This window comes from Aedes albopictus, chromosome 1 (assembly GCF_035046485.1).
Source record: "Aedes albopictus strain Foshan chromosome 1, AalbF5, whole genome shotgun sequence".
Classification (NCBI taxonomy): Eukaryota; Metazoa; Arthropoda; class Insecta; order Diptera; family Culicidae; genus Aedes; species Aedes albopictus.
This window is the reverse complement of record NC_085136.1, coordinates 254,798,772-254,819,859: the sequence shown is the minus strand read 5'-3', so window position 1 is coordinate 254,819,859 and position 21,088 is coordinate 254,798,772. Positions and strand designations below refer to the sequence as shown.

At 44.9% G+C, this 21,088-nt stretch overlaps 1 protein-coding gene across 1 annotated transcript in view; it reads left to right on the top strand.

The window, feature by feature from the left end:
- The window catches only part of LOC134291532 (uncharacterized), a 32,466-nt gene extending 13,492 nt beyond the window's left edge, over positions 1–18,974 (top strand). Inside the window, exons 5-6 of the mRNA XM_062859415.1 lie at positions 13,245–14,119; positions 18,958–18,974. Coding sequence (XP_062715399.1) covers positions 13,245–14,119; positions 18,958–18,974 — 892 coding nt within the window. The remainder of the gene's footprint in view (positions 1–13,244; positions 14,120–18,957) is intronic.
- Positions 18,975–21,088: the final 2,114 nt, after the last annotated feature.

Below are 21,088 nucleotides of genomic sequence, written 5' to 3'. Positions count from 1 at the left end.
TTTTGGATAACCCTTTATATTGGATCGCCCACGTCTAAGTCTGAGTCGAGGTCTGATTAGTCTCTGATTGCATTAACAGTTGAAGCTTAGGCTCCCATGCCCCACCAGCCAGATAACTGGGTTTCGCAAACTAAGCATTATTTGTGGCAACACTTTGAGCGGCATGATGGAACTATGCCGAGCGCGCTAAGTATTATTAGACCACTAATGTAGTTGCATGAAGTGGGTGACGAGGTACATAAGTATCATTACAGCGTGCTTAACCGTTTTTGCAATATTGAGGCTCCAGTTTGACCAAAGATTGAAATACACGGGGAAATACATAACAACTCATGGGAAAACTGTCAAGTTCGATTCAAGTATAAGTTAGGTTAAAAAGCGAACCCACAGACGAACCTATATTAGAATTTCTTTCAGTATTCAGTCCAGTCCATATGTTAAAGATGGCTCTACGATAAAGTACGTCAATCGTATTCCTCTCATCGCACTCTACATACCTAGTCCACCATATCTCTTGGATCTGCAGTTCTTAAGAGATCTGGTTTACTACTTATTTAAACATTTTATTGACTTTAAATTAATGATGATGATTAACCTGGGCTTGTTAGGGGAATAACCGTAAGTAAAAAAAACGCGTTAAGTACTGTTCCTTTGATTCTTAGTGGGATTCAAAGGAACAGTACTTAACGCGATTTTCTTTTTACTTTTAAATTTATGTTTCAACTTATTCACATTTTTTTCTTTCCTTTCCTTTGCATCAAAAAAGTCACAAACATCAACAAAACAAAGCACGGAAAAAATCTAAAACTGAATAAATAATTAATAATGCACGGAAAAATAATGTTTCGGAAAAGTGAATGGTTCAAACGTAAGAAAAACAGTATAATATATTGTTACATAAAAATCGAATGTAAATGTATAGTAGCTACAATGTGCGAAGCTTTTAGTGAACCATTTCATTACAATATACATTATTGTAGCTGGTACACTGTATGGTGCATGAATGGTTTTCACCAAACACCCTATGGTTAGTTTTTATCCGGGTAGCACTCTTTGAAAGATATCTCGGTAACCGAACGTCCAATCAAAAAAAAAATTCAATAGCGTTCTACTAGGATGTAGTAGCTTTCGTTTGGGGCCTTAAGAACCCAAATCGGTTGATAGACGGCTGAGAAATTTATGGTGATACACTTTGTCAAAAATATCTAAAATAATTAAGTTGTACTACTCCCTAGCACTCTTTGAAAGATATCCCGGTAACCGAACGTCCAATCAAAATAAAATTCAATAGCGTTCTACTAGGATGTAGTAGCTTTCATTTGCTTCCAAGAGAACTCAAATCGGTCAACAGACGGCTGAGAACCGTGAGTGACATTTTTTTGTAACATACATACACACACACACACACACATACACACGCACACATACACACACACACGCACATACAGACATTTGCTCAATTCGTCGAGCTGAGTTGATTGGTATATGTGACTCGGCCCTGCGGGCCTCGGATCGAAAGTCGGTTTTCCAAGCGGTATTTATACCCTTCTTATAGGTGTAAGAAGGGTAAAAAAGGCTTTTCCTACATACAGGGGATGGCCAAAATGTTTGGGATAGGCAACTTTTTTTCTCCCACAAAAAAATCCAACATGCTGTAACTTTTCATAGAGTGCATCAAAAAATCTCAAATTTTGACTGTTTGTCAACATATTATATGCGCATCATTGGTACAGAACCCGTAGCTTCCGGGAAGGTAAGCCCAGCTCCCTGGGTTAGTGGGTTGGTGTCAGGCCCTGCGAGCCAGCCGTAAAAAAGACTAGCACCGGAAAATCAACAAGAGAAGAATGCGAACCGATACCAATGGCGACGACCACAGCGACGAAAAGGGACTTGCGATTGGAAGCTCGGTACGTGGAACTGCAGATCTCTCAACTTCATCGGGAGCACCCGTATACTCGCCGATATACTGAAAGAACGGAGTCGACGAAACGATTGGTTCGACGAGGAGTGCAGAGCGGTTCTGGAGGAGAAGGATGCAGCGCGGGCGGTAATGCTGCAGCATGGAACCCGACAGAATGTGGAGCGATACAGACAGAAGCGGAAGCAGCAGACCCGTCTCTTCCGGGAGAAAAAGCGCCGCCTGGAAGAAGCGGAGTGCGAGGAAATGGAACTGCTGTGCCGTTCACAGGAAACACGCAAGTTCTACCAGAAGCTCAACGCATCCCGCAAAGGCTACGTGCCGCAAGCCGAAATATGCAGGGATAGGGAAGGGAGCCTCCTGACGGACAAACGTGAGGTGATCGAAAGGTGGAAGCAGCACTTCGACGAGCACCTGAATGGCGAAGAGAATGTAGGCACGGAGGACCAAGGCAGCGGAGGAAATGACTATGTTGGTGCAGCAGAGGACGGGAACGAACCAACTCCCACGCTGAGGGAAGTTAAGGATGCCATCCACCAGCTCAAAAACAACAAAGCGGCTGGTAAGGACGGTATCGCAGCAGAACTCATCAAGATGGGTCCGGAAAAGTTGGCCACCTGTCTGCACCAGTTAGTAGTCAAGATCTGGGAAACCGAACAGCTACCGGAGGAGTGGAAGGAAGGGATAATCTGTCCCATCCACAAGAAAGGCGACAAGTTAATGTGTGAGAACTTTCGAGCGATCACCGTTTTGAATGCCGCCTACAAAGTGCTATCCCAGATCATCTTCCGTCGTCTTTCACCTAAAGTAAATGAGTTCGTGGGAAGTTACCAAGCCGGTTTCATCGACGGCCGGTCGACAACGGACCAGATCTTCACCGTACGGCAAATCCTCCAGAAATGCCGTGAATACCAGGTCCCAACGCATCACCTGTTCATCGACTTCAAAGCGGCATACGACAGTATCGACCGCACAGAGCTATGGAAAATTATGGACGAGAACAGCTTTCCCGGGAAGCTGACTAGACTGATAAGAGCAACGATGGACGGTGTGCAGAACAGCGTAAGGATTTCGGGTGAACTATCCAGTTCATTTGAATCTCGACGGGGACTACGACAAGGTGATGGACTTTCCTGCCTACTATTCAACATCGCCCTGGAAGGTGTTATGCGACGAGCCGGGCTCAACAGCCGGGGTACGATCTTCACGAAATCCAGCCAATTTGTCTGTTTTGCGGATGACATGGATATTATTGCCAGAACATTTGGAACGGTGGCAGAACAGTACACCCGCCTGAAACGTGAAGCAGCAAAGGTCGGACTGGTGGTGAATGCGGCTAAGACAAAGTACATGCTGGTAGGTGGGACTGAGCGAGACAGGACAAGCCTTGGCAGCAATGTTACGATAGACGGGGATACTTTCGAGGTGGTAGAAGAATTCGTCTACCTCGGTTCCTTGCTAACGGCTGACAATAACGTGAGCCGTGAAATACGAAGGCGCATCATCAGTGGAAGTCGTGCCTACTATGGGCTCCAGAAGAAACTGCGGTCAAAAAAGATTCACCCCCGCACCAAATGTACCATGTACAAGACGTTAATAAGACCGGTGGTTCTCTACGGACACGAGACATGGACGATGCTCGAGGAGGACCTGCAAGCACTCGGAGTTTTCGAGCGACGGGTGCTAAGGACGATCTTCGGCGGTGTGCAGGAGAACGGTGTGTGGCGGAGAAGGATGAACCACGAGCTCGCTGCACTTTACGGCGAACACAGTATCCAGAAAGTGGCCAAAGCTGGAAGGATACGGTGGGCAGGGCATGTTGCAAGAATGCCGGACAACAACCCTGCAAAGTTGGTGTTTGCTAACCATCCGGTTGGTACAAGGAGGCGTGGAGCGCAGAGAGCACGATGGGCGGACCAGGTGGAGCGTGATCTGGCGAGTGTTGGGCGTGACCGAGGATGGAGAGCTGCAGCTGCAAATCGAGTATTATGGCGCCAAATTGTTGACTCAGTAATATCATGAATTTGATGTGAACTAAATAAATGAATGGTACAAATTTGGGCTCGATTGATTAATGTATCGCAAAGTTAGAACCGTTCGGGTAAAACATCATTTTTTAGACAACTCATTTTTGAACTCTCATGTCTCGGAAACCAGTAAACCGAATTGAATGAAATTTCTAACGTTTATCAACAATATATTGATACTTAATTCGATGTTATAAAATGTAATATTTTCTCATGACGAATTAAGTTATACCGGGTTGAAATTTTTACCCATATAGAGGAAAATAAGTCAAATTTACAATACCACACAAAAATTACTAAATGTGTTCTTTCTTCAATCTAAATAGGCTCTAATATATCTGATTAAAGATAACTTGAGAACAGAAGTGGAAAATCTTTGGATATCAACACTAAAATTTATAGACATTGATGTAAAAAAATTACACTTTTTCGAGAAAAATCCAAAAAGTGTCAATCCATGATAACTTTTTTCATAGTTTAAAAAGTACCTATGTTTTAATCGTTTGTGAAGCATATACATATTGTTAGTTTACGTTCAAAATTTCATTCAATTCGGTTTACTGGTTTCCGAGATAAGACAACTCAAAAATGAGTTGCCAAAAAAATAGTGTTTTACCCGAACGGTTCTTACTTTGCGAAACATTAATCAATGGAGCCCAAATTTGTTCCAATGATGCACATATAATAGTTTGACAAACAGTCAAAATTTGAGATTTTTTGATGCACTCTATGAAAAGTTATAGCATGTTGATTTTTTTTGTGGGAGAAAATAAGTTGCCTATCCCAAACATTTTGGCCATCCCCTGTACATTCCGTGATATTTTTGCTACTGTTTATTAAGCTCAAATATTACAAAGAGATAGTAACTTTTATGTATTTGATGCAATTGCATTTTCATGTATAACTAACTTGTGTAACCAAATATGATCATAAAAAATCTGTTGACAAACGGCTGAGAAATGTATTATGATACATTTTATCAAAAATCTCTCAAAAGCGTAAATTTCATTACTCCTTAGTACTCGTGGAAAGATATCTCGGAAACAAAATGTCTAAACGGCATGAAATTTAATAGCATACTACTTGGATGCTGTAGCTTTCATTTGATGCTGAGAGAACTCAAATCGATTGACACACGGCTGATTCATTTATCATGAAGCATTTTGTCAAAGACCTCTTAAAAAGTTAAGTTGTATTACTCCAAAGTACTCCCCGAAAGATATCTCGGTTACAAAATGTCCAATCGGAATGAAATTCAAAAGCGTTCTTCTAGGGTGCAGTAGCTTTCGTTTCGGGCCTTAAGAACCCGAATCGGTTGATAGACGGCTGAGAAATTTATGGTGATACACTTTGTCAAAAATATCAAAAATAATTAAGTTGTACTACTCCCTAGCACTCTTTGAATGATATCTCGGTAACCGAACGTCCAATCAAAAAAAAAATTCAATAGCGTTCTACTAGGATGTAGTAGCTTTCGTTTGGGGCCTTAAGAACCCAAATCGGTTGATAGACGGCTGAGAAATTTATGGTGATACACTTTGTCAAAAATATCTAAAATAATTAAGTTGTACTACTCCCTAGCACTCTTTGAAAGATATCTCGGTCACCGAACTTCCAATCAAAATAAAATTCAATAGCGTTCTACTAGGATGTAGTAGCTTTCATTTGCTTCCAAGAGAACTCAAATCGGTCAACAGACGGCTGAGAACCGTGAGTGACATTTTTTTGTAACATACATACACACATACACACACACACACACACATACACACACACGCACATACAGACATTTGCTCAATTCGTCGAGCTGAGTTGATTGGTATATGTGACTCGGCCCTGCGGGCCTCGGATCGAAAGTCGGTTTTCCAAGCGGTATTTATACCCTTCTTATGGGTGTAAGAAGGGTAAAAAGTAATTTATTGAAATACTTTTCGAAAGATATCTCAGTAACCAAAAGTCCAATCGAAATAAAATCTCAGGGCCTTTTACAAGGATATTGTAGCTTTCATTTGATGCTAAGAGAACCCAAATAGGTTGAGAGACGGCTGAGATATTTATTATGATGCACTTGGTCAAAAATGTCAAAAAGTTTAGTTGTATAAATCCTAAGTACTCTTCGAAAGATATCTCTGTAACCACAGAGAACAGACATCCAACTCCAGTTCTGGAACTGTGTAAGGAATTTAACGGTCTTTTGAAATCGGCAACAGAAGTGGCAATAGCGTGGCACTGCAATCGATTAATTTCCCATACTAATTTTATTCACCACTTGAAATGTTTCAATTCACCACTGACTGTGGCAATATGGTGTTTGGCGGCGTTAGTGTTGTCATCGTGTATTGGTTTGCAACCTCACTCAAGTGAAGATTCAAATCCTTACACAACTTTCTGGATGAAATTTGTTCTAGCCTGGATGTCTGTTCTCTGTGCTGTAACCAAATGTCCAATCGAAATAAAATTTCTGGGCGATCTACTAGGATGCTGTAGCTTTCATTTGGTGCCAAGAGAGCCCCAATCGATTGACGAACGGCCGAAATATTTATTATGATACACTTGGTCAAAAATCTTAAAAAGTTTAGATGTATGACTCATAAGTACTCTTCGAGAGATATCTCGGTAACCAAACGTCCAATCGAAAAAAAATTCAATAGCGTTCTACTAGGATGTAGTAGCTTTCATTTGCTTCCAAGAGAACTCAAATCGGTTGACAGACGGCTGAGAAACGTGCGTGACTTTTTTTTGTAACGCACATACACACACACACACACATACACACATACACACACATACACACACACACACACACACACACATACAGACATTTGCTCAGTTCGTCGAGCTGAGTTCATTGGTATATGAGACTCGGCCCTCCGGGCCTCGGATCGAAAGTCGGTTTTTCGAGCGATATTTATACCCTTCTTATGGGTGTAAGAAGGGTAAAAAGGCTTTTCCTACATACATTCCGTGATATTTTTGCTACTGTTTATTAAGCTCAAATATTTCAAAGAGATAGTAGCTTTTATGTATTTGATGCAATTGCATTTTCATGCAGAGCTCCTTGAGAAACCAGATTTGGTCATAAAAAAGGCTTTTCCTACATACATTCCGTGATATTTTTGCTACTGTTTATTAAGCTCAAATATTAAAAAGAGATAGTTGCTTTTATATATTTGATGCACTTGCATTTTCATGTAGAGCTAACTTGGGAAACCAGATTTGGTCATAAAAAAGGCTTTTCCTACATACATTCCGTGATATTTTTGCTACTGTTTATTAAGCTCAAATATTAAAAACAGATAGTAGCTTTTATGTATTTGATGCAATTGCATTTTCATGCAGAGCTCCTTGAGAAACCAAATTTGATCATAAAAAAGGCTTTTCCTACATACATTCCGTGATATTTTTGCTACTGTTTATTAAGCTCAAATATTACAAAGAGATAGTAGCTTTTATATATTTGATGCAATTGCATTTTCATGCAGAGCTCCTTGAGAAACCAAATCTATATATATAAAAATGCAGTGGCATACGTGGGACCGCGCATAACTTGCGAACGGAAGGTCCAATTTTGATCGTCTAAGTTTTGTTCTGTTAGTTTTCACCCAAGGAAGGTTTATGAGCCAAAAAACATGGAAAATTGAGAGTTTTTGAAAATTGATCTTTCGACCAGGGACTTGGTCTTGACTAGAAACTTGAAACGTCAAAAAACGCAGTAGGCAAGACAAAGTTTGCCGAGTACAGCTAGTTTGATCATAAAAAAAAGGCTTTTCCTACATACATTCCGTGATATTTTTGCTACTGTTTATTAAGCTCAAATATTACAAAGAGATAGTAGCTTTTATGTATTTGATGCAATTGCATTTTCATGTATAACTAACTTGTGTAACCAAATATGATCATAAAAAATCTGTTGACAAACGGCTGAGAAATGTATTATGATACATTTTATCAAAAATCTCTCAAAAGCGTAAATTTCATTACTCCTTAGTACTCGTGGAAAGATATCTCGGAAACAAAATGTCCAAACGGCATGAAATTTAATAGCATACTACTTGGATGCTGTAGCTTTCATTTGATGCTGAGAGAACTCAAATCGATTGACACACGGCTGATTCATTTATTATGAAGCATTTTGTCAAAGACCTCTTAAAAAGTTAAGTTGTATTACTCCAAAGTACTCCCCGAAAGATATCTCGGTTACAAAATGTCCAATCGGAATGAAATTCAAAAGCGTTCTTCTAGGGTGCAGTAGCTTTCGTTTCGGGCTTTAAGAACCCGAATCGGTTGATAGACGGCTGAGAAATTTGTGGTGATACACTTTGTCAAAAATATCTAAAATAATTAAGTTGTACTACTCCCTAGCACTCTTTGAAAGATATCTCGGTAACCGAACGTCCAATCAAAAAAAAAAATTCAATAGCGTTCTACTAGGATGTAGTAGCTTTCGTTTGGGGCCTTAAGAACCCAAATCGGTTGATAGACGGCTGAGAAATTTATGGTGATACACTTTGTCAAAAATATCTAAAATAATTAAGTTGTACTACTCCCTAGCACTCTTTGAAAGATATCTCGGTAACCGAACGTCCAATCAAAATAAAATTCAATAGCGTTCTACTAGGATGTAGTAGCTTTCATTTGCTTCCAAGAGAACTCAAATCGGTCAACAGACGGCTGAGAACCGTGAGTGACTTTTTTTTGTAACATACACACACACACACACACACACACATACACACACACATACACACACACACACACGCACATACAGACATTTGCTCAATTCGTCGAGCTGAGTTGATTGGTATATGTGATTCGGCCCTGCGGGCCTCGGATCGAAAGTCGGTTTTCCAAGCGGTATTTATACCCTTCTTATGGGTGTAAGAAGGGTAAAAAGAGATAGTAGCTTTTATGTATTTGATGCAATTGCATTTTCATGCAGAGCTCCTTGAGAAACCAAATTTGATCATAAAAACCCAGATTAATCCACCTAGTGGTGATAGTGCCTTTCTCGTCGAATATGTACTCATGAACTTTACTTCCACGTTAGCCGTTTCCTGAATCCTGAAAACACTTCATATAGAAAAGCAACAATTTTAACAAAGCCATCATCGATTTTCGAAACTTATTGATGATACATATGCCGATGTTATGTTCAACAGCAAAACAAAGCTGAAAAATATCAGACCTCTCAGTTGACTGCTTGACCACCTTAACCCTAGTCGTGTATAAGGGTCATTATGATCCACTACGGCAGCGGGGTGAGCTTCAGATAATGCATGAAGAAGGTTAACTTTATTCGCAATCACAGATCACTTTGTGATCTTCGCCAATGTTTATTTCAGCACACTTTAGGCTATATTTTATTATCATTGGTAACATGATTCTTGTAAAATTTGACCTTTATACGAGAAAAATGCATTCAAATTCTTGAATTTCATTTCCTTTCAAATTTCAATCGCAATAAGAAAAGTGAGGGCTCAACCAGCCGCACCCAAATTGTGAGCAGTAATTTTAGAAGCATAAGGAGATTGAAGATTGAAAAATTGTACAAAGTGTTGATGCGATTAAATTATATTTTTTCCATAAAACGTTGATCCATCCTTCTATACATTACACCGCAGGAATCTGAAATGGTGTGATGTGAAGAGATCGCTCTGGTCACGATTTTGTTCTCTTGCATATATAATCTTATAATCTTACCCAACGTTTACATGCTTTCAAAAAAGCTTGTTCACCTTTATAATTCACCTTTATAATTCCGCTATTTGATGTGCAGCTTGCATAGGTTTTGTAAAATTTTTCGTTTGATCACTTCCAGCGGGACACCTGCAACCGATTCCGGTTGTCTCAAATATGGTCTGAGACTATGTTTTTGTCAACTGTTCATCGGGTTACTTGAAAAGCCGAAATTTAATGTGATCTGAGGCTATTTTCTTGCTAACCGTTCAGCAAATTTTTGAAAAAGCCGCGATTTTATGTATCGCATGCGTGATTTTGGTTCACATCTATTGAATCACTTCCGATGGAACACCCGCAACCGATTCCGAAATATTATTACAAGTTCTAGGTGTAGTCTGAGACTATTTTCTTGTTGACCGTCCATCAGATTATCAAAAACGCCGCTATGGTTTAGTTCCCTTCTTTATTTTACCACTTGCGACGCGTTACTCGTCTTGTCGCCAGTTCTGGAACACTACCGGTTCTCCCAAATATGGTCTGAGATTATTTGTTGATTAACCGTTTATCTTGTTACTGAATAAGTCATTGATATGTCGCATGCATTGGTTCTCTTTTACATTTGACCATTTCTGGTGGGACACCCGTAATCGGTTCCGTAACACACTGATATGGCTTGCGTCTATTTTCTTGCAACTGTTCAACATGTTACCTAAAAAGCCGTGATTTGAGCTATCGCATGCATGGGTTTGGTGTCACTTCCGGCCCGGAACCGGTTGCGGAACACTACCGATAGTCTCTTAAATAGTCTGAGCCTATTTGCTTGCTAAAGTTTATTAGGTTATCAAAAAAGGTATTGGTTTTGGCTCAATTTTATATTTAGCCGCTTTCGGAGGGAAACCTGGAACTAGTTTTGGCACTACTGACAGTCCATAATGTGGTCTTAGCCTACTTCCTCAATAACCGGTCATCAAATTGTCGAAAAAGCCGTGATTTGATGTGCCGTATGCAAAAGTTTTGTCAATATATACGGCCATTTCCGGTGGGACATCCGGAACCGGTTCGAGAACACAACCGGTTCAGATATGGTCTGAGACTGTTTTCATGCTAACTGTCCATCAGGTTATCGAAATTGCCGCAATTTGATGTGTCGCATGCATGGACTTCATTCACTTTATATTTGACCACTTCTGGCGGGATTTGGTTCACTTTTATATTTGGCCACTTCCGGCGGGACACCCGGAACCAGTTCCGGAACACTACCGGCTTGGATATGGTCTGAGACTGTTTTCTTGCTAACTGTCCATCAGGTTATCGAAATTTCCGCAATTTGATGTGTCGCATGCATGAATTTGGTTCACTTCTATATTTGGCCACTTCCGGCGGGACATCCGAAACCGGTTCCGGAACACTACCGGTTCAGATATGGTCTAAGACTGATTTCATGCTAACTGTCCATCAGGTTATCGAAATTGCCGCAATTTGATGTGTCGCATGCATGGATTTGGTTCACTTTTATATTTGGCCACTTCCGGCGGGACACCCGGAACCGGTTCCGGAACACTACCGGCTTGGATATGGTCTGAGACTGTTTTCTTGCTAACTGTTCATCAGGTTATCCAGAATGCCGCAGTTTGATGTGTCGCATGTATGTATTTGTTACATTTTTATGCGTGGCGCTGCAATCGATTAATTTCCCATGCTAATTTTATTCACCACTTGAAATGTTTCAATTCACCACTGACTGTGGCAATATGGTGTTTGGCGGCGTTAGTGTTGTCATCGTGTATTGGTTTGCAACCTCACTCAAGTGAAGATTCAAATCCTTACACAACTTTCTGGATGAAATTTGTTCTAGCCTGGATGTCTGTTCTCTGTGCTGTAACCAAATGTCCAATCGAAATAAAATTTCTGGGCGATCTACTAGGATGCTGTAGCTTTCATTTGGTGCCAAGAGAGCTCCAATCGATTGACGAACGGCCGAAATATTTATTATGATACACTTGGTCAAAAATCTTAAAAAGTTTAGATGTATGACTCATAAGTACTCTTCGAGAGATATCTCGGTAACCAAACGTCCAATCGAAAAAAAATTCAATAGCGTTCTATTAGGATGTAGTAGCTTTCATTTGCTTCCAAGAGAACTCAAATCGGTTGACAGACGGCTGAGAAACGTGCGTGACTTTTTTTGTAACGCACATACACACACACATACATACACACACACACACACACACACACACACACACACACACACACACACACACACACACACACACACACACACACACACACACACACACACACACACACACACACACACACACACACACACACACACACACACACACACACACACACACACACACACACACACACACACACACACACACACACACACACACACACACACACACACACACACACACACACACACACACACACACACACACACACACACACACACACACACACACACACACACACACACACACACACACACACACACACACACACACACACAAACACACACACACACACAAACACACACACACACACACACACACACACACACACACACACACACACACACACACACACACACACACACACACACACACACACACACACACACACACACACACACACACACACACACACACACACACACACACACACACACACACACACACACACACACACACACACACACACACACACACTAGGACACACACACAGGAGGTGGGAGCTAGGGGCTTGTTCCCTAGCGCCAATGAAAAACCACCAGTTGGCACTTTCTCTGCCCCCTACACCCTCTAGGAGGTGGAAAAGTGACCGAGCGCCTAACTCCATAGGTGGCTCAAAAGAAGGCGTGCCGCTGAGCACATTAGGACCGATACCAGTTAGGTCCTAATTACGGTATACTGGCTGCAAAGACTAGGATTTCACAAGGATTTAATCAACACGACGCTATGGAGCTGGTTTGCGTATTATTCCACTTCCTTACTAAGAATGGGTGACACCGTTCTGAAACGGCATTTGGGCTAATGGTACGTTTGCCCCCGTCCCGTTAAAACCGTGGCAGGCCTCCTAGTACGTTCAAAACTCGCCACCTTAGCTGGTGGAAAGTAGGCTCAGTTGAAGATTCCTGACTAGCGTCGATCGGCTCTGATCACGGTACCCCATGAAGGACCGTGACAACCTTATCATGGCCTCCCTGTTACATAGACAACCATGAGATCAATAGACGACTACTTACGACGAGTGGAGATAGCGGCTCGGAGGGGGGACCCGAAAAGCATGGATAAAGATAACGACAACAACAACATCAACGGCAAAGGTGCGGAGAATCCGTTCGCAAGAAGCGGTCTGGCGAGGTCGCCGACAGAACAGAACCAGCAGATGCAACAACAGCAGCTGGAGCAACAGGAGCGGGAACAAGAGCTGCACGAGCAGCAGAAGCGAGAGCAGGAGCTGTGTGACCAACAGCAGCGCGAACAAGAACAGAACGAGAAGCAGCAGCAACGGCAGCTGCGAAGCGCATGGAATGTGCTTCCAAAACAATCAAAGGTGGAAGCTGCGAAAACTGTAGCGGACGAACTCCGTGAGTTCGTTGACAAAAGGCACAACGTGCACAAGGATATCAAGGACCTCGTTGCAAGGATCCAAGGTAGCCTTGGGTCAGCCATCAAAGACTGGAGAAGGCTGATACAGAGAGCGGAAGCTGCTGAATCCGAGTTGGCGGCGACTAAGAACGCCCTGGCAGCAGCGGTCCTACAACAGGCGAAAACCGGAACAGCCCCCGGTAGAGGTACCAAGACGAAAGGAAAGCCATTGGGGATGGATAGCACACCAGCATTCACCCCAAAGAGAACCAGATCATCACCTGGAGATGAAAGGCTCGCAGCACCCAAAAAACAAAAGAATGCGGATGCAAGACCGACGAACGAAGTGATTAGCGGCGGAAAGGGTGATTCCCCCTGGCGCGAAGTCCGGAACAGGAAGGACAGAAACAAAAAGGATAGCGCTAAAACGCAAAAACCTATCAGGAGGAGGAAGAAAGGTGAAGCGGTCATCGTAAAAACCAGCGAAGACACGTACGCCGACGTCTTGCGGGCCATGAGAACGGATCCGCAACTCAAGGAGTTTGGTGATGACGTCCAGAAGATCAGACGAACCCAAGCAGGAGACATGATCTTCGAGTTGAAAAGAGACTCGAAAAACAGAAGCTCAGCGTATAAAGAGCTTACAGAGAGAGTAATGGGCGAAAAGGTGCACGTGAAAGCCATGTGTCCCGAAGCGACGCTCCAATGCAAGGATTTGGACGAGATCACCACCGAGGAGGAAGTGCGACTCGCCATGAGGGATCAATGTAACTTGGAAGGCGTGGAAATGACGGTACGCTTGAGAAGAGGACCGTTTGGAACGCAGGCAGCGTCGATAAAGCTTCCAGTAGACGCAGCCAACAAAGCGATGACAATCGGCAAAATCAAAGTCGGTTGTTCAGTTTGCCCACTGAGGTTCTCCCAGCGACCGGAAGGGTGCTACAGGTGTCTGGAATACGGCCACCTGGCGCGGAACTGCAAAGGAATCGACAGGAGTAAGCTGTGCAGGTGGTGCGGTCAGGAAGGTCACAAGGCGCAAGACTGCAACAACGAGCAAAGATGTCTGTTTTGTGTCGACAAAAGTCGCAACAGACACGCGACGGGAGGCCCTAGATGTCCGGCCTTTAAGCAGGCGAGAGGTACTAAACCGCAGTGGAGGTAACTCAACTAAACCTCAACCATTGCGACACAGCACAACAGTTGCTGTGGCAATCCGTATCGGAGTCGAAGTGCGATGTGGCTATCCTTTCTGAGCCGTATCGTATACCAGCTGGAGACGATAACTGGATCGCAGATAAGGCGAAGACAGCTGCTATATGGACGATGGGGAAGTATCCCATCCAGGAAGTAGTGTACCAGGCAAACGAAGGCTTCGTGATCGCCAAAATTAACGGAGTTTTTGTTTGTAGCTGCTACGCACCTCCTCGGTGGACTACAGAACGGTTCAACCAGATGCTAGACGAGATAACCGACAAGCTAGCCGACCGGAGACCAGTCGTAATCGCCGGTGACTTTAATGCCTGGGCGATTGAGTGGGGCAGCCGCCTCACCAACCCAAGAGGGCGTGTTCTGCTAGAAGCGCTAGCAAAGCTCGACGTGGACTTGGCCAACGTAGGAAGCACCAGCACCTACCGAAGGGATGGTCGAGAATCAATAATCGACATCACCTTCTGTAGTCCCGTGCTGGCGCGAAACATGAACTGGAGAGTTTGCGACGGATACACTCACAGCGACCACCAGGAGGTCCGGTATAGTATTGGATCACGGCCAGGGAGTACACTAACTGGCAGTCAACCTCGCGATCGAATGTGGAAGACGAAGCAGTTCAACAAGGAGCTGTTCGTCGAAGCTCTCAGAAGAGAAGATCCGGGATCGAATCTAAGGCCGGAGGAGCTAACGGCAGCGCTGGTGCGTGCGTGCGACACAACCATGCCTAGAAAGTTCGAGCCGAACCATAGACGTCGTCCGGCATACTGGTGGAATGAAGCGCTTCGGGACCTCAGGAAAGCCTGCCTCAAAGCCAGGAGACGAATGCAAAGAGCTAGAACCGACGGCGAGAGAGAAGAACGTAGAGTAGTGCTGCGAGCCGCAAAAGCTGCTCTGAAGGAGGAGATCAAGCGGAGCAAGAAAACAAGCTTTAAGGAGTTGTGCCGGGATGCTGATGCAAATCCATGGGGAGATGCATACAGAGTGGCGATGGCCAAAATCAGAGGCCCAGCGGTACCCGCTGAGACATGCCCAGAGAAGCTGCAAGTAATCGTCGAAGGGTTGTTCCCTCAACACGAGCCTACGATATGGCCACCGACTCCATACGGCCATACAGGCGAGGAGAGAGTGAGTATCACCAACGACGAGCTGATAGCAGCGGCCAAGAAAATGAAGGCGAAGAAGGCGCCCGGCCCGGATGGTATCCCCAACATAGCGTTGAGAACAGCTGTCGAGGCCAACCCAGATATGTTCCGGACATCTCTGCAGATCTGCCTAGATGAGGGGTGTTTCCCGTCTCAGTGGAAAAGGCAAAAACTGGTACTGCTACCGAAACCAGGCAAGCCACCCGGTGAACCAGGTTCATTCCGGCCGATATGCTTGCTGGATACGCTCGGCAAGCTGCTAGAAAGAGTCATCCTCAATAGGCTGACAACTTTCACGGAAGGAGAGCATGGTCTGTCGGGGATGCAATTCGGATTCCGAAGAGGGAAGTCAACGATAGATGCTATCCAGGCGGTTGTTGCTACAGCCGACAAAGCAAGGACGAAAAAACGACGGGGTAACCGCTTCTGTGCCGTCGTCACGATCGATGTGAAGAATGCATTTAACAGCGCAAGCTGGGAAGCCATCGCTACAGCGCTGCACGAGATGAAGGTTCCGGATTACCTCTGCAGGATTCTCAGTAGCTACTTCGAAAACCGGACTCTGTGCTACCATACTAGTGCAGGGCAAAAGAACGTCACGATAAGTGCAGGCGTCCCACAGGGGTCTATCCTAGGTCCGACGTTGTGGAACGCAATGTACAACGGGGTGCTGACACTGCAGCTACCGACAGGCGTCAAAATCGTCGGATTCGCGGACGATATCACGTTGGTGGTAGTTGGCGAGTCCCTAGAAGCAGTGGAGATACTTGCTACGGAGGCGGTAGATGCTGTTGAGAGCTGGATGCAGAGGAAGAAACTATCCATAGCCCACCAGAAAACGGAGCTGGTGCTGATCAGCAACTGCAAGGTGGTGCAGAAGGCTGCAATCATAGTCGGGGAACATGCCATAGACTCCAAGCGGGAATTAAAGCATCTCGGCGTTATGATCGACGACCGGTTAAATTTCAATAGCCACGTCGATTATGCCTGCGGAAAAGCAGCAAAGGTGATCACAGCATTGTCGAGGATCATGCCGAACAACTCGGCAATCAGCAGTAGCAAGAGGCGGTTACTAGCTAGCGTGTCCACATCGATCCTAAGGTACGCTGGTCCGGCTTGGGCGACCGCAACAAAAACTAGGAGGAATCGCGTTCAGCTCTGCAGCACGCACAGACTGATGGCCATGAGAGTGGCGAGCGCCTATCGCACGATATCATCGGATGCGGTGTGCGTGATCGCCGGAATGGTCCCTATCGTCTTCGTTCTGGAAGAGGACAAAGAGTGCTACGAGGCCAGGGGCGCTAGAGGAGCTCGGAAGGCAGCGCGAGTCGTCACGATGGCGAAGTGGCAACACGAGTGGAATACCACAGCGAAGGGAAGGTGGACCCACCGGCTTATTCCAAATTTGGTAGAATGGGTAAACAGAGATCATGGGGAAGTGAATTTCCATTTGACGCAGTTCTTGTCAGGTCATGGCTGCTTCAAGAAATACCTGCACCGATTCGGACACGCAGGGTCGCCGTTCTGCCCTGAGTGCGGAGATGTCGAGGAATCGCCGGAACACGTTGTTTTCGAGTGTCCACGTTTCACTGTGGAGCGCAGCGAGATGACAGCAATCTGCGGTGCTGGTATAAGGGCCGACAACATTGTGACTAGAATGTGCCGCGACGAAGCCTGCTGGAACGCGGTGAATGCTGCGGTGGTAAAGATAATGTCGTTTCTCCAGCGGAAATGGCGAGAGCAGCAAATGAATGATCGTAGAGACAATCCGGGGCAAGCGTAGTAGTTCCGTCCGCGTGTGGTAGATCCGCCGTCGGGGACTACCGGTGTCGTGAGCGATTAAGGTGTGGAGCTTACTGGCTCTCGGTCGGTATTCGGGAGAACTTCCTACGTCGGGGAACTCTCTGTCGGAGTAGGATAGATCCACTGCCGGGGAGTATCCGAGTAGTCCGCGTAAAGTCATTGTGCTCAATGGCACACGGGCGGTAACGGGAGAACGTCTTTCGTCGGGGACTTCTCTGTCGGAGTAATACAGATCCACCGCCGGGGACTGTCAGAGTAGAGCGATCGGGAAGAAGCACCGGAGCATGGTCGTCAGGGCGCCTGTGAACCGGAAGCCGTCTCCAACCGGAATCGCAGGACTGACCTTGGCATCTGCCCGGGAAGTCGGTTGCGGGAGAAGTTTCAGTGTCGGGAAACTCTTCGTCGGGTAGGATATATCCACCGTCGGGGACTATCCGAGTCGTGCGCGGAAGCCTCGAGTGCTGATTGGCACTCGGGCGGCACCGGGAGGGCATCGTTCTTCGGGGCACATCAGTAGGAGCCGATGAACTCAGCGTGGCTTTAGAATAACAAATTTGTGGTACTAACATAGAGTTTGCCGCTCAATGGCGGTACGCTAAGCAATAACAAGCTAACAGGAGCCGAAAGGCCAAGAACGAATTAGAATAACAAATTTGAAAAATAGCATGCATGTCGCTTAGTGGCGATACTGTAATATTAACAGCATACTAATGAAGCGGTGCGCATAGCATGAAGAAAACTAGGATAACGAATTGGTGATGGTGCACAAGGCACATAACGCCTCCCCTCCGAAGAAATACTGCATGGTGGTACCGGAGGGGAATTTAAGGTGGAGGCGAACTAGGAGAGTGTTTTTAGTGGGTAGGCGCACATTCGAATCCCACACAGCGTCTTTAGAAGATTTTTGGACTCCTAGAATAAAAAAAAAAAAAAAAAAAAAAACACACACACACACACACATACAGACATTTGCTCAGTTCGTCGAGCTGAGTTCATTGGTATATGAGACTCGGCCCTCCGGGCCTCGGATCGTTGAGAAACCAAATTTGATCATAAAAAAAGCTTTTCTTACATACATTCCGTGATATTTTTGCTACTGTTTATTAAGCTCAAATATTACAAAGAGATAGTAGCTTTTATATATTTGATGCAATTGCATTTTCATGCAGAGCTCCTTGAGAAACCAAATTTGATCATAAAAAAGGCTTTTCCTACATACATTCCGTGATATTTTTGCTACTGTTTATTAAGCTCAAATATTACAAAGAGATAGTAGCTTTTATATATTTGATGCAATTGCATTTTCATGCAGAGCTCCTTGAGAAACCAAATTTGATCATAAAAAAAGGCTTTTCCTACATACATTCCGTGATATTTTTGCTACTGTTTATTAAGCTCAAATATTACAAAGAGATAGTAGCTTTTATGTATTTGATGCAATTGTTGGCAGAGCACTTCGCAGCGTACCGCGGATTAACCCGTAAACGAACAATTCGGAACGAAAGAGCAAATATCTCGAAACGCGTGCTACCAGAGAAAAGGAACAACTTTTATTAACAACGTTTCTTTGTTTACAGTTTACAGTTCAGTATAAGGGATGTCAAAGAAAAATCAAAAGGCTTTCTACTCTTAAGCGAGGGATGTCTATGTGGTCATTTTACTTCCACACTCCTCCTAAATTACCACTAAGACACGAGTCCAATCCGCTCTACAAATCTGATATGCAACGATGGTCCCAAGGGCTTGGTCAACGCATCGGCGACCATCTCGGTTGTAGGGCAGTACGTTAGTACCACGGTCTTGCGTTCACATAACTCCCGGATGAAATGTCCTTTTGTTTCGATGTGCTTCACTCGACCGCCTTCGCAAAGCATATACAGCCCTGGTTATCCTCAAAAAGAGTCGTCGCTTCACTTTGGGGCTCGCCCAGCTCCTGCAGCAAACGCCTGATCCAGATGGCTTCCTGGCACGCCACGGTTAGCGCGTTATACTCGGCTTCTAACGAGGAGAGCGCTACAGTTGCCTGGCTTTTGCTGATCCAGCTGATGGGGCCTCCCCCGAAAAAGAATACAATACCGGACGTGGACTTCCTCGTTCGCTGGTCACCCGCCCAATCGGAGTCCGAGTAGCCTACCAACTTCCAATCCTGGCCCGGACCGAAATTCAGCTTATGGTGTTTCGTTGTATTTAAGTACTGGAGTACTCGCTTAGCTGCAGCCCAGTCACTTTGATTGGGATCGCTCACTTTTCTTCCCAGGAGTCCAACGCTGATGGATACATCCGGACGAGCGTTCACGGCCAGATATAACAAAGCTCCCACCAGACTACGATAACGGCTCACATCTGGAAATTTCTTGCTGTCACAATTAGCGGTAACATACCCCGGATTCATCGGAGTCTTCACTGGCGCCGCATTTTGCATTCCGAACTTGGCAGCCAATTGTTCGATGTTCGAAGTGAGCTTCAACGAATAGTAACCGCTTTCTCGCTCTATTTCGAAGCCCAGGAAGAATCGTACTGGTCCAAGATCGGTAATGTCGAATTTGTCACGTAGAGCGATGAATCTCGTCCTTGTCCGTACACCCAATAATAAGGTCGTCTACGTACACCAGTAGATAAACGGTGGTCGATCCACTCCGCCGCACATACAGACATGGGTCTGATTCGCACTGCTGGAACCGGAGGTCACGAAGCACGCTGTCCAGAGCCTTGTTCCAGCATCTCGCTGATTGACGCAGGCCGTATATACTCTTCTTGAGGCGGCATACCAACTCCTCCTGACCGCTAGCCTCGAATCCCGGGGGCTGACGCATGTACAGCTCCTCGTCCAAAGAACCATTCAAATAAGCTGTTTTTACGTCATACTGCCTCAGGATTAACTTCTGTTTCCCCGCAATTGCAAGGAACGCACGCAAAGTTGTTTGCCGTGTAACCGGAGCGAATACATCGGTGAAATCTACACCGAAACGTTGTGTATAGCCCTGCGCAACAATTCGAGCTTTATGCTTGATCACTTTACCCGTCTCGTCACGTTTGAGTTTAAAACCCCATTTGGCACCAATCACTTTCTTCCCAATCGGCAAACTCGCGAGTTCCCATGTTCCGTTCAGTTCATGGGCTTTCAGTTCATCTTTCATTGCAGTGTTCCATTCAGGCATGGCCAAAGCCTGCCGGAAATCGTCTGGCTCTTCACAATGTTGCACAAGTCCAACCACATAGTTCTCAAAATGTTTTGGTAGAACTCCGCGAGTTTGTCGATCAGATCTTCTCAAGCACACTTCACCTTCGGGATTTTCTTCTTCTGCTTCTAGTTCATTCTCGTCTTCGAATCCGAAGAAATCACTTTCGTCCGTATTATCAGCGTCCTCATATACCGATCGTTCACTACCGGCTTCTTCTTGAATCACTTCCGCTTCGTATTCACCACCATTCGCTGTCACTTCGCAGTCACCATCAGATGTCTCCTCCTGGCCAGCAACTCGTTCCTGCAGATCGTCGGGTTCCTGTTGCTCCGATACGCTCGCCAACTCCATAAAACGAGCATCACGACTAATCACGATTCTGTCCGTTGCACGATCAAGAAATCGGAATCCTTTATGGTGATCCGAGTAGCCAACGAATACAAGTTTCTGTGCTTTGGGATCAAACTTCTTCCTTTTGCTGTCTGCCCAACAAACATTGTTACTGTGTAACAGACAAATAAAGCAC